Raw genomic sequence first — 14,269 nt, forward strand, 5'->3', positions numbered from 1 at the left:
ACAGAACACCTACCCAAGGGCCACCCTGGCTATACAGAACACCTACTCGAGGGCCACCCTGGCTATACAGAACACCTACCCGAGGGCCACCCCGGCTATACAGTACACCTACCAAAGTGCCACCCTGGCTATACAGTACACCTACCATAGTGCCACCCTGGCTATACAGTACACCTACCCGAGGGCCACCCTGGCTATACAGTACACCTACCATAGTGCCACCCTGGCTATACAGTATACCTACCCAAGTGCCAACCTGGCTATACAGTACACCTACCAAAGTGCCACCCTGGCTATACAGTACACCTACCATAGTGCCACCCTGGCTATACAGTACACCTACCCGAGGGCCACCCTGGCTATACAGTACACCTACCCAAGTGCCACCCTGGCTATACAGTACACCTACCAAAGGACCAACCTGGCTATACAGTACACCTACCAAAGTGCCACCCTGGCTATACAGTACACCTACCATAGTGCCACCCTGGCTATACAGTACACCTACCAAAGTGCCACCCTGGCTATACAGAACACCTACTCGAGGGCCACCCTGGCTATACAGTACACCTACCCGAGTGCGTAACCTGGCTATACAGAACACCTACCCGAGTGCGTAACCTGGCTATACAGTACACCTACCCGAGTGCGTAACCTGGCTATACAGTACACCTACCCGAGTGCGTAACCTGGCTATACAGTACACTTACCCGAGTGCGTAACCTGGCTATACAGAACACCTACCGAAGTGCCACCCTGGCTATACATGACACCTACCAAAGGGCCACCCTGGCTATACAGTATACCTCCCAAAGGGCCATCCTGGCTATACATGACACCTACCTGAGGACCTACCCTGGCTATACATGACACCTACCTGAGGACCTGCCCTGGCTATACAGTACACCTACCAAAGGGCCACCCGGGCTATACAGTACACCTTCCAAAGGACCTGCCCTGGCTATACAGTACACCTACCAAAGGGCCACCCGGGCTATACAGTACACCTTCCAAAGGACCATCCTGACTATACAGAACACCTCCCAAAGGGTCACCCTGGCTATACAGTACACCTACCAAAGGGCCACCCTGGCTATACAGTATACCTACCAAAGGGCCACCCGGGCTATACAGTACACCTACCTGAGGACCTACCCTGGCTATACAGTACACCTACCAAAGGGCCACCCTGGCTATACAGTACACCTCCCAAAGGGTCACCCTGGCTTTACAGTACACCTACCTGAGGACCTACCCTGGCTATACAGTACACCTACCAAAGGGCCACCCTGGCTATACAGTACACCTTCCAAAGGACCATCCTGACTATACAGTACACCTACCCGAGGGCCATCCTGATCCAGCTGCCACTGGGAGACGGAGGGGTGCTCTCATCAGCTGCTGTGGGGGGTTTCCGCTTCCTCTTGCTTCGGAAGAGACTGTTTGGGTCGGAGCTGGCCACCCCGTCTGTGTACACAGCGAACTCTCCCTGGCTGTCAGACCCACTCCCTGGAAACAGGAAGAGTGAGAGAGTGAGTATTGTTTTACGACGCTTTTAGCAATATTCCAACAATATCACGGTGGGGGACACCAGAAATAGGCTTCACACATTGTACCCATGTCGGGAATCGTACCCGGGTCATCAGTGTGATGTTCGAACACTTTAACCACTAGGCTACCCGACCTCACCGCAAACAGGAAGAAAAGTTGTAGCAGCAGTCTGTGAACTTAGCCACTAGTCCAAAGCCTGAGTCTAGTAATTTCTATTCAATCTAGTAAGCTCAGCCAATAATAGTCCACATAATAACACGAAAATCTACTGAAAATGATGCAATGAACCAAGTTCGGGCTAGTCTCGAAAGTTTTTGTCACAGACAGTAGTTAGACCTGACAAAACATCTTTTACCACATCAACTGTAGCAAGGAATGCAGAGATTTTTTCCAAGAAAACCATCTGGTTCCCAATGTCACGTTAACAGTTTGTTAATTGTTTAATGCTGCAATCCTGTATATCAAATCTCCATGACAAAAAGTTAATCCAAAGTACAATGTTTCCACTGAAACCGTCTGGATTGACAAGCCTCTGTATCATCGACTGATGGTTATTGAGTAATGTCAATTTGTAATAATGTAGGCATTTCCTGCAAGAACTTTCAAGCACAAGTCATTTTACAACGAATAACAATAATTAAAATTAGCATTAATCTTGCAATCGGGAGCCCAGGCAATATCTGTTTACCACTGAAATGACTGAGAGACCTAGTAGCACAATGAGGAGGAATCATGAATTCAATCATGTTCGTTGTTTAATGCCACACTAAACAATTCCAGCTATATGATGGCAGTCTGTAAGTAATCGAGTCTGGACTCTTGGACCCTGGGGCACCCAGAAGTGATGCTGATGGCTGAAGGATGCAGCTATATTGTGACACTTGGAACCCAGGCCACCCCAGAAGTGACGCTGATGGCTGAAGGATGCAGCTATATTGTGACACTTGGAACCCAGGCAACCCCAGAAGTGACGCTGATGGCTGAAGGATGCAGCTATATTGTGACACTTTGAACCCAGGCCACCCCAGAAGTGATACTGATGACTGTCCTACCTGTTGGGGGGCTGGCTAATGTGGGTATCTCCTCCTCGATGACTCCCACGCTGTCAAACAGAAGCTCCACCCGCTCCTCCGACCCCTGGGACGATGAAGCAAGCTCCTTCTCCTCGAGGCGTTGCGATGTCAGCTCATCCAGCGTGCTCGGCGACGGCTCCACTGCAACGCTGACGTTTGAGCTGCTGGAAATGACCTCCTCGACGCCAACCTTGTCCAGGAGACTCAACCCAACTGATGACTGGAACAGTGGATATAGTTCAAACATCCGGTGAATCATCAGCCTTCAAAATTCATGCTAGTCCGCAAGCCAGAAACTCCTAAATTGTGCTAAGGGCAAGTCAAAATCCAATGACGGTAGTCCTCATTGACTAGTAGTATTTGAGGGCTGTAATAATGAACAAATTTTCAATGCTTAAGTTCTGCTACAAATTTGAACTTCATAAAACTGACAGGAAATCTAAAATGTTTCGATCCAGCAAACTAGGGACTAGTTCAATAAGGTTTTCGGAAGTCTAAGGCTGAACATAACCAACATCAATCCAGACTTGTACAAGCAGCCACACACATGTGCATGCACATCACTATAGAAGAGCAACAGTCTAGAACACAACATTAAACCCTATTTCACTATGTTTGTTTGTTTGTTGTTTAACACCATGTTCCAGCTATATGATAGAGGTCTGTAAATAATTGAGTCTGGACCAGACAATCCAGTGATTGACATTATGAGCATCGATCTATGCAATTGGGACACGATGACATGCATCAACCAAGTCAGCGAGCCTGACCACCCGATCCCATAAGTCGCCTCTTATGACAAGCATAGTCGCCTGTTGTAAGTGAGTGAATAAGTATGGTTTTATGCCGCTTTTACAATATTCAAGCACTATCACGGCGGGAGACACCAGAAATGTTGATAGTGGAAGCGGTTTCCCACACTATGGGGAGTATACATTACTATACCTGTGCATGCTGTGAGACAATGTTGATAGTGGACGTGGTCTTCCCACACTATGGGGAGTATACATCACTATACCTGTGCATGCTGTCAGACAATGTTGATAGTGGACGCAGTCTTCCCACACTATGGGGAGTATACATCACTATACCTGTGCATGCTGTGAGACAATGTTGATAGTGGACATGGTCTTCCCACACTATGGGGAGTATACATCACTATACCTGTGCATGCTGTGAGACAATGTTGATAGTGGACGTGGTCTTCCCACACTATGGGGAGTATACATCACTATACCTGTGCATGCTGTGAGACAATGTTGATAGTGGACGTGGTCTTCCCACACTATGGGGAGTATACATCACTATACCTGTGCATGCTGTGAGACAATGTTGATAGTGGACGTGGTCTTCCCACACTATGGGGAGTATACATCACTATACCTGTGCATGCTGTGAGACAATGTTGATAGTGGACGCGGTCTTCCCACACTATGGGGAGTATACATCACTATACCTGTGCATGCTGTGAGACAATGTTGATAGTGGACGTGGTCTTCCCACACTATGGGGAGTATACATCACTATACCTGTGCATGCTGTGAGACAATGTTGATAGTGGACGCGGTCTTCCCACACTATGGGGAGTATACATCACTATACCTGTGCATGCTGTGACACAATGTTGATAGTGGACGTGATCTTCCCACACTATGGGGAGTATACATCACTATACCTGTGCATGCTGTGAGACAATGTTGATAGTGGACGTGGTCTTCCCACACTATGGGGAGTATACATCACTATACCTGTGCATGCTGTGAGACAATGTTGATAGTGGACGCGGTCTTCCCACACTATGGGGAGTATACATCACTATACCTGTGCATGCTGTGACACAATGTTGATAGTGGACGTGATCTTCCCACACTATGGGGAGTATACATCACTATACCTGTGCATGCTGTGAGACAATGTTGATAGTGGACGCGGTCTTCCCACACTATGGGGAGTATACATCACTATACCTGTGCATGCTGTCAGACAATGTTGATAGTGGACGCGGTCTTCCAACACTATGGGGAGTATACATCACTAGACCTGTGAATGCTTTGACACAATGTTGATAGTGGACGTGGTCTTCCCACACTATGGGGAGTATACATCACTATACCTGTGCATGCTGTGAGACAATGTTGATAGTGGACGCGGTCTTCCCACACTATGGGGAGTATACATCACTATACCTGTGCATGCTGTGAGACAATGTTGATGGTGGACGCGGTCTTCCCGACATCTTGTACAGGTAGAGATGAGCCAACCTTGACCTTGGCTGAGCTTGATGAGATTGTGATTGGGACAGACACCTGTGAGATGTCCTCTCTGGCAGTGGATGCAGGGATGGTGAGTATCGTTGTACCTTCCTCTCCTCCTGAACACAGAGATGTCAACTTAATTCTTGTTTCACATAATGACAGAATGAATATTGTGAGTGGTTGAGTTGGGTTAAACACTACTTTTGACAGTATTCCATTTACATCAGGGCGTGTCAGCTTAATGTGGGAGGAAAGCCCAAAGTGATGCAGGTCTCAGACATTTACCACTTTAGTGAAACCCTCAAACACAAGTATGGTGCTGACAAACCTAGAACTATAATTGGGGCGAACTGAGATTCGAACCCCAAATCATAGGTTTCTGGTGTGCCCTGGGACATGACTCTGCACAGCAAATTGCATCACCTTAGACAACTGAGCCACCCATGCCCTGAGTATAGTTTGATGCAACCGGTACCGATAGTACAAATCTATTACAACCACCTGTAACTAATTCATGGCTAGGGAAACTTGGGTGTTGACATTAACTAGAGATCCGGATAAGTGAGTGAGTGAGTTCGGTTTTTAGCCGCTTTTAGCAATATTCCAGCAACATCACGGCGGGGGACACCAGAAATGGGCTTCACACATTGTACCCATGTCGGGAATCGAACCCGGGTCTTCGGCGTGACGAGCGAACGATTTAACCACTAGGCTACCCGACCGCCCCAGATGCGGATAAGCTGAGTATTGGTTCAAAATAGCAACAGAAACCAGAATAAGTCAGTCTCTGTCTGTCTGTCTCTCTTTCATTCATTGAAATCATCACACATACACATAATACAAAGGATCCCAGAGACTTTCTTCATTTTCAGAGACTAAACAACACATGTACAGATTCCTATCACTCATCACTGACATGCCACTGAAGGTGTGTGTGACACCGGATCTTCATGGAGCAGCTGCCAACTTGTGACATCAGAGACCATGAAGTAAAGGGACAGCCCTCTCCAACACTTATTTGAAAAGACCAATGGATCCTCTCTACATTTGCTTTTGGCAGTGATAAAGCAATCAGCTCATCAATGTTCCTGTTCATTTTTACACAGAAATGCAAGAATCCTCCCCTCTCCTCACCGTGGTAGCAAAGAAACAACCAACCCAACAGTGCAAAGGATGGAAATATATTTATGTTTAGAGATTATACCTTCGTCGGCATGTAATAGCACTTTGAATCCTCCTTGAAATATAAATGAAAATATTCAAAATACTACACACCTGCTCCTTCTATATGCACCACAGACTCCCCAGCAGTCAATTCAGAGTTGTCTGCCTCTATGACCTTGCCAACCTGTTGCACTGCGACAGCACCATCATCAATGAAATGTATATCACCTAAGTCAATATGAGCATGAGTTAGAGAACTGCCCAGCAAGTCATAGTTTTGCGTCACTTCCGTGTCTTGTGGAACACTCCCACCACTCTCGACAGTCACAGTTTTAGAGGGCTGAGTCACAACAGTCACAACTTTGTTCTTGTCCTTGTAGAACAGACCCGTCTCGGGGTCCAGCTCTCCCTGGATCACCTCAGTATTGCCGCTCGCCCCGGAGGAGGAAGATAAAGTATGCCGTACTATCGTCGGCGGAATTTGATCACTTGTAATTTTGGTTATTTTGGCGGTGGACGACCCACTAGAAGGCTTCACTATGTGAATCTGGAACAGACGGAAATGTATGTCACTTGTTTGTTTGTTGTTTAATGCCGCACCCAGTAATATTCCAGCTATATTACAGCATTCTGTAAATAATCCAGTCTGGACTGGACAATCCAGTCATTGACATCATAAAGAGCGGAGTAACAGGACTTCTCGTATTTAGGCCCACTCGTAATTACGCTCATGGGCCTAAAAACAGAAATAATTCTGTATGCATGAATACGGCGTTAGCGTTGGGCGTCTCAACGTTGGGATTCCCAGGCACCCTTTCCAGTTGAGTTGATTGGTTCAACTGTGTCATATGGCCCTGTGACGCAGGGGTAGCATTATGCAGATGGCTGTTTCAATGAATGCTCGTTCCACCCGTGACGAACAAGTCTGGTTGTTGATGAAATATAGTGATAGCTAAATAGACAGATTTTTATTCATGCACCGATTGTCTTTAAATGTAATATCCAGTTATGTATGACTGTTTAATAATCTCATACCAACTTCGACTGGAGTAGGTCCGATAGTTTTTCAGATATTGTAGGTACCTTAAATTACCTATAACTATAACTCCCTTCGAATAATGTGCATTCAACAGCAAGTCCAGTTTAAAGTTAAAATGCATGTTTAACATTTTCTCCGTCATAACAACCTTACAATTTCTGATTTTTTCAGCAAAGGATGTCCCCTATGTAGGTAAAACGGCGTTAGAATCTGAAATTGAGCCCTTGGCCACTAGGCTACCCCACTGCCCAACTCTGGGGTGAAGGGATGTTTGTATCTGTCCATTGTACCACTACCTGTGGTTGTCCTGAAGGCTGGCGAGACACCTCGGACGGCAGCGACACGGGCACGGAGACGTACGTTGTGTTGCCATCCTCTGATGTCGTTGTAGTTGTTGTATTACCGTCTTTGTCCACTTGGTTTAGTAAAGACATTGCTTGCTCTGCAAAGGAGACCATAAATGGATGGTGATTTTTGTTTTTATTGTTTCTTAAAAATATTGACTATTCATCATGAGTTTTGTTTGTCTATTGTTTAATGCTGCACTCCACAAGCCATAGAATGTATGAAGGCAGCATGTTAGTAATCAATGAACCAAGTGATTGATATTAGGAGCAACGTCCATGCAGTCAGGGTACAATGACACTCAATCAACAAAGTCACCAAAACCGGACCACCCGATCCACTTATGGTAACTCTTAAGACAAGCCTAGATTACCCTATACCTTAAATACCAAGGTGAGGTGAAATGGGGTTTAACGTCGCGTCCAAGATTATTGTGCTTATATAGCGACATGCATGTACGTGTGTGTGTTTGTGTGGCTGCTTGGACTAGTCCGGACTGATGCCGATTTATAGTGCTAGCTCACTGAGATACCATGCCGCAGTTTAACATGAATACCCCACTCAGACACAGTATACTGACTCCGAGCTGACCTATCCTTGTTTTAGCCCCTTAATGCCGAGCGCCAGACAGGGTAACAACAAGTACCATCTTTTAACGTCTTTTGGTATGATGCGGCCGGGGATCGAACCCCGGACCTTCCGCTCTCCAGGCGGACGCTCTACCACTAGACCACGGAGGCGGTCCCCTAAATACCAAGAGGGACGGCTTTGAATATGATACTGCAAAATCATCATGTACAGTGGAACCCCCTTTATCCGGACCCTGATATTCCAAAACCTTGCCTTCCAGACAATATTTACATGAAACTAAATAAACACTATAAAACTGCTTCTTGTTTCCAGAATTCCAGGTTCTGGATCCGAAGAGTGAATTTCAATTACAACAGTGCAAAATACACAGTATTGTGTCCCACATTGGGGATAGCGACCATGCTTGATGAGGTTTGTTTTGCACTTCATGACCCTGTATCAAGGAGCAGGTATCACGTGATCACTGTATTGATTACTTACATTTCTTGATCGTTAGTTAGGCAGCTATTGATATTTGACACTGAGGTGAGGTGAGGTTTGAGATTATGCTTACGTAACACATAACACACTTAACAGTACACCGTAACACAGCCAAGATGGCGAGCCAACCTGCTAAGTGGAAATGCAGTGACAGCTTGGAAAAGAAGGAAATCTCTCCTCATAAGAACACTCATCCTAAAGCTAGCCTTCAGTTTTCCCTGCATCAGCAGAATTTTGGTAGGGGAGGTAACTCTGGTCAGTTAAAGATTCGGATATGTCGAAACTTGTTTATCAAGACAACATCTGAGAAGACTTTAGTGAGATTTGACTGATACAAATTGTATCATGTATCATATCACCAGCATACAGATGGGGACGTCGTTGATGGAGTCCAAGCATACCTATGGTGTAGTACTGCGTCCCCGACATCTGGTCTGTGATTTGTTCTAAGTTTGATGCTGCAGCTCTGGAGAGAGAAACACAGTGTGAGATGCAATACCAACATGCCAATACTCAGCCCCTAGTCTGCAGCAAATGTCAGCAAACTTTTCCAAATTGGAATCAAACAATTCCCAATTCATGTTATAAGTTATAAGTATGAGATGGCATTGTGGTTGTTAACCATTTAGCACCTTACAGGCAGTTTGGGTTGTATACTCCCCAGGGAGCTGAGAATGATTGTTGGGTGCTCACTGATCCATTCACCGGGGTAATAACGTCTAAGTGCTCAGAGCATGCTTATGCACTGAGTACAGCGCCATATAAATGGACTTTTATGATTATGATTATTATTATTACTAAGATGACTTCTAGCTTGGGAAAACACATGGCTAATGCAGTACAACTTTCAAAAAGAAAGTTGGCACACATTGATTCCACTGGGCTATGAGTGCCCTGTGGCACATACAAAACACACTTCTATACAGTGTGAGTGAGTGAGGGAGTTTGGTTTAACGCCGCTTTTAACAGTATTCCAGTTATATCACGGCGTGTCAGCTTAATGTGGGAGGAAAGCCCGAAGTGATGCAAGTCTCAGACGTTTACCACTTCAGTGAAACCCACGAGCACAGGTATGGTGCTGACAAACCTAGAAACATAATCGGGGCGAACCGGGATTCGAACCCACAATCATGGGTTTCTGGCATGCCCAAGGGACGCAACTCTGGACAGCGAATCGCGGCGTCTTAGACGCCTTAGACGCCTGGGCCACCCGTGCCCCCCACTTCTATACAGACATACAGACTATTATATATAAGCATGTGTCATACAGGTTTTACGAAACGGATGTCAGAATCTCCTGAGTGAGATTTCTTTATTACCCATTATTTCTTAATCCTTTTACAAAAATGCACTGAAGACCACCGCTGTCCTAGAAAACCACAAAAGACTAAAGACGTCAACAATTTTCAGCTATGATGTTTCTAGCGTGACATCATTCCATCCTAAGGTCACAACCCAGTGGTAAATAAACAACACACTTCTATCCCTGGTACTGTACCTTTCCTCCTCGTCCTTGTGTTTGCCATCTGTGTTTCCCTGCATCTGCATGAGGGCACTGATGGCCTGGGAGTCGGATGTCGTTTCAGTCTGCACCTGGTCGTCCGTGATGTCATACTCGAACCACTCGTTACCACCCACAGCTGCCTGGGTTGCCACTGGTAACAACAAGTCAACTCATGTAAACTCTCTTGTCATAGTTTGTTTGTTTGTTTGCTTGCTTCTTGTTTAAAAATCAGATGATCCTTAAATTATTTTAAGTAGTATACAATGTTAATATGGTAAAATTACTTATGGACCTATAACCTTAAGAAAATAAAAACTAAAAAAAAATATCCCAATTTTGAACACATTTTTTTCCCAATTTGGCTGCCAAAATCACTTAGTTTGGAATCCGACAAAACTTGTTGATCCTCCAAGGATATCAAAAAAAGAAAGACGTACCCCCCTCTGCTGCTCCCCCATCAGGAACAATCCCAGCAGCCTGTATCAGCTCCGCCAACAGTGACGACGTCCTTCCCTCCTGGTCTGACTTAGATCGGTGTAGTATTGGAGCGGGCTGCGAGATGAAACCGTCATCATTAATAGTCACTATGACAAATCTTTAGGATTATAGCACCGTATTCATCCAAGCATGAAATGAACTATAATCACTGCAGTGTTAAGCATGCTCTCAAGGGGTAAACTTTTATCTGCCACCACTCACCTGTCTGCCTCCCTCTCCTGTGGTTGCTGTGGTGATGATGACTTTTCTCTCTGGTAGTCTACCGAGGACGGGGCCGATGCTGTGTAACGCTGACGCTGACGTCACGGACACAGACACCTGCTTCCCCAGCTCCTGCTTCTGGATGAAGTTCACAAGTTCCTGGAGGTAAGAAATAACTTCTGGTACAATGGTGTGACATATTATTTGTTTGCTGTTATATTTCAGCACATCACAGTAAAGCATGTACAGTGCTGACATTGAAGCACATATTTACATGTGGTATATAAAGAAGGTTAACAGTCCCATTATCCTCTTTTTTCTCCCTGGTACCCATTTAACTGCTGGTTGAGCAGAGGCATATTTCGAATAAAGGCACTTGTCCAAGGAGACACTACATGTGCTTCAGTGTGGGGAGGGAATGAGCCCTAAAAATTCTCAGCAATCAAGCTGCCGAAAGACACCCATCCAACCACTCTACGACCAATTACGCTTTACTCCGTTTGACTTGTGACCTGTGCTTCCACCACATGTATATTAAGTTAATGGAGCAAATAGGCTCCACGGCATATGGAAGTATAACTGTCGGCACCATTGAGGCCTCACTTTACCAAAATAAGCCAGTCTATAATATCATTTAACATTGCGTTTAACATGACTGGCCTGTCATTATTCTCACCTTTTCCGGGGACACGGATGAAAGGCACCGCAATTCACTGTGCAGAGTGGCGTCACTTGGACATGCCAGAAACCTATGATTGTGGGTTCAAATCCCGGTTTGCCCCGATTATGTTGCTAGGTTTGTCAGCACCATACCCGTGCTCGCGGGTTTCACCAAAGTGGTTAACATCTAAGACCTGCATCAATTCAGGCTTTCCTCCCACATTAAGCTGACACGCTGTGATATAACTGGAATACTGTTAAAAGCGACGTTAACCCAACTCACTCACCTTTTCAAACATAGCTGGACTAGAGATGACTGTTGCTTGGGGGCGCCCTGCTCCTCCCTGGAGGGTGGGGGTCTGGGACCTCCGGGGCTGGGTCTTCTGGACAACTATCACATTAGGCTTGGACACTGAAACACATTAGACGACCCACTGTAGCACAGAGTACATGCTGTTAAGCCAGTTCCTTCTAGGCATGAGATGTGTGCTGTAAAGTTCATTTGAATTTGAATTTAAAACAAACAAAATCCAAGTCCAACGGTAGTCAAATACTGTATTCCAGTATTTTACTCATCAAGGAATACATTTAAGTAGGGAGGCCCTTCCCCAGGTTGATTGTACACAATTGTTTATTGATTACACAACTGTTTATTGGTTACATACTAGTTTGACCCAACCCCCCCCCCTAAAAAAAAAAGACACCGCCCGCCCGCACTAAATTTTCCAAAACCATTGCCTGAGAACCAATTCTTTTATTTTTTTAGCCTTAGATGTGAACACATGAATTTTCACACTTAATATGTTTCTTAATCATTTTGAGGCTACTTGCTTCCTGGATAATTACCTGTTGTCCCTGTGGCCGTTTTGACAGCTGTGAGATGTAGAGTTTTAGGGTTGACAGTGACAACATTCGATGCTTTTGTTGTGGTAGCGATGACACGCCCCCCTGGTGTAGTTATGTTCAGCACCTTGCCTCCTGTGTGACTAGCTGTAGACAAGACAACACAGATTTAAGTTTCATCTCCTGTGACTAGCTGTAGACAAGACAACACAGCATTAAGCCTCATCTCCTGTGACTAGCTGTAGACAAGACAACACAGCATTAAGCTTCATCTCCTGTGTAACTAGCTGTAGACAAGACAACACAGCACTAAGCTTCATCTCCTGTGTAACTAGCTGTAGACAACACAGCACTAAGTTTCATCTCCTGTGACTAGCTGTAGACAACACAGCATTAAGTTTCATCTCCTGTGACTAGCTGTAGACAAGACAACACAGCATTAAGCTTCATCTCCTGTGACTAGCTGTAGACAAGACAACACAGCATTAAGCTTCATCTCCTGTGACTAGCTGTAGACAAGACAACACAGCATTAAGTTTCATCTCCTGTGTAACTAGCTGTAGACAAGACAACACAGCATTAAGCTTCATCTCCTGTGTAACTAGCTGTAGACAAGACAACACAGCATTAAGCTTCATCTCCTGTGTAACTAGCTGTAGACAAGACAACACAGCATTAAGCTTCATCTCCTGTGTCACTAGCTGTAGACAAGACAACACAGCATTAAGCTTCATTTCAATACCTTGCATGTTTACTGAAATTCTTTTAGAGCCTATGATAATTACCTGACAGAGTTGTCACCGGTTTTGTTACCATGGTAACAGTAGTTGTTGCTGTTCCCGAAGGCCCCGCATTGACAACCACGACAGGTGTACCGGAACTCCCTGACAACTGTGCCGGCTTGGGCAGGATCTTACTGGTTCCAGGGGGGAGACTCTGGGTGATGATTTTCATTCCTGCGGACAACATGAGAAATTGCTGAATATTAAAAAAAGTAAAAATAAATATTCCGCGTCTTGAAGACACGGCCACAGCAGTGAAATGCTACAATACTTATGAACAACATGGTTTCGCCGAAATTATTGTAAACAAAATTTGGTGACATACTAGCTTGAACAACCACCCACCCACCCTAAAGAAAGACTCCGCCCACCCGCACAATATTTTCAAAAGCCATTGCCTGAGAACCAATTCTCTTATTTTTTTAAGCCTAACAAGCATAGGTTGACCAGTTCTAACCCGGTATTCTCAAGGGGTCAACTGAAAACGTATGTGTCGTATGTTTACCATTAAGACAGCAGTTTTTCGCAGGTGTACTTCCCAGCAATCTATGCCTGTCATAAAAGGCGACGACAATGGTAATTTCAATTCAAACTCAACGTACCTCCTTCTTGCTTTATCTGGATGGTAGGCTTTGTGACCGTCTTCACTTGGTAGTTCTGGGGTGAGGGTTGGACCGGTTGGGGGCCCATGGGAATAACCACGCCCGGCTTGTGCTGTGGGTTGGGGAATCTTGGTCGTGGGATGATCTTGGGTCGAGGCTTGGCTAGGGCTGGATTGGGGACAGTGACAGTGGGATTGCCCATCACAGATGTGGGCGTTGTAGCTGCAATACAAACAGTGGTTTGGTGTAATATTAGGCCAAAAAAATAAAAGTCTTGGTTCTCAGGCACTGACCGTATCATCATAAAGTTGGCCGCATGTTTTGTTTATAAATAAAATAATAAAAAATCCAAATACCCTGGTACTTAAAAACCAATTATAGAGCGCAGTTACTTCCCTTTAAATGCGTGTTTGGTGTTACGGTAATGGCAGCAACAGGAGTTTGTATGCTTGTTTATGTAGGGAGGCTCTTTCCCAGGTTGATGGTACACAAATGTTTATTTGGTTACATACTACTTTGAACAAGCAAAAAAACAAACACTGCCCGCCTACCCGCCTGCACTATACTTTCAAAAGGGATTGCCTGAGAACCAATTCTTTCATTTCCTTAAGCCTTATTTCCTCCAAAAATAACCCAGCAATGAACTAAACAGCAAAGGCCCACCAAGGACAGTTTAAACAT

At 45.1% G+C, this 14,269-nt stretch overlaps 1 protein-coding gene across 2 annotated transcripts in view; it reads right to left on the reverse strand.

Moving 5' to 3' along the window:
- The window catches only part of LOC139447290 (BRCA2-interacting transcriptional repressor EMSY-like), a 28,259-nt gene that overhangs the window by 6,334 nt on the left and 7,656 nt on the right, over positions 1–14,269 (reverse strand). Inside the window, exons 8-20 of one of the 2 annotated variants that reach the window (XM_071228580.1) lie at positions 13,589–13,810; positions 12,990–13,160; positions 12,208–12,351; positions 11,649–11,773; positions 10,702–10,860; positions 10,440–10,554; positions 9,997–10,153; positions 8,900–8,964; positions 7,379–7,524; positions 6,155–6,590; positions 4,811–4,995; positions 2,604–2,844; positions 1,344–1,509 (exon numbers count right to left, since the gene is read on the reverse strand). In XM_071228580.1, coding sequence (XP_071084681.1) covers positions 1,344–1,509; positions 2,604–2,844; positions 4,811–4,995; positions 6,155–6,590; positions 7,379–7,524; positions 8,900–8,964; positions 9,997–10,153; positions 10,440–10,554; positions 10,702–10,860; positions 11,649–11,773; positions 12,208–12,351; positions 12,990–13,160; positions 13,589–13,810 — 2,332 coding nt within the window. Of the gene's footprint in view, positions 1–1,343; positions 1,510–2,603; positions 2,845–4,810; positions 4,996–6,154; positions 6,591–7,375; positions 7,525–8,899; positions 8,965–9,996; positions 10,154–10,439; positions 10,555–10,701; positions 10,861–11,648; positions 11,774–12,207; positions 12,352–12,989; positions 13,161–13,588; positions 13,811–14,269 lie in introns of both variants that reach the window. The other variant, XM_071228579.1, reaches the window with a different exon arrangement.

This window comes from Haliotis cracherodii, unplaced genomic scaffold, assembly GCF_022045235.1.
Source record: "Haliotis cracherodii isolate W230 unplaced genomic scaffold, xgHalCrac1.p SCAF_7, whole genome shotgun sequence".
NCBI classification, from domain to species: Eukaryota; Metazoa; Mollusca; class Gastropoda; order Lepetellida; family Haliotidae; genus Haliotis; species Haliotis cracherodii.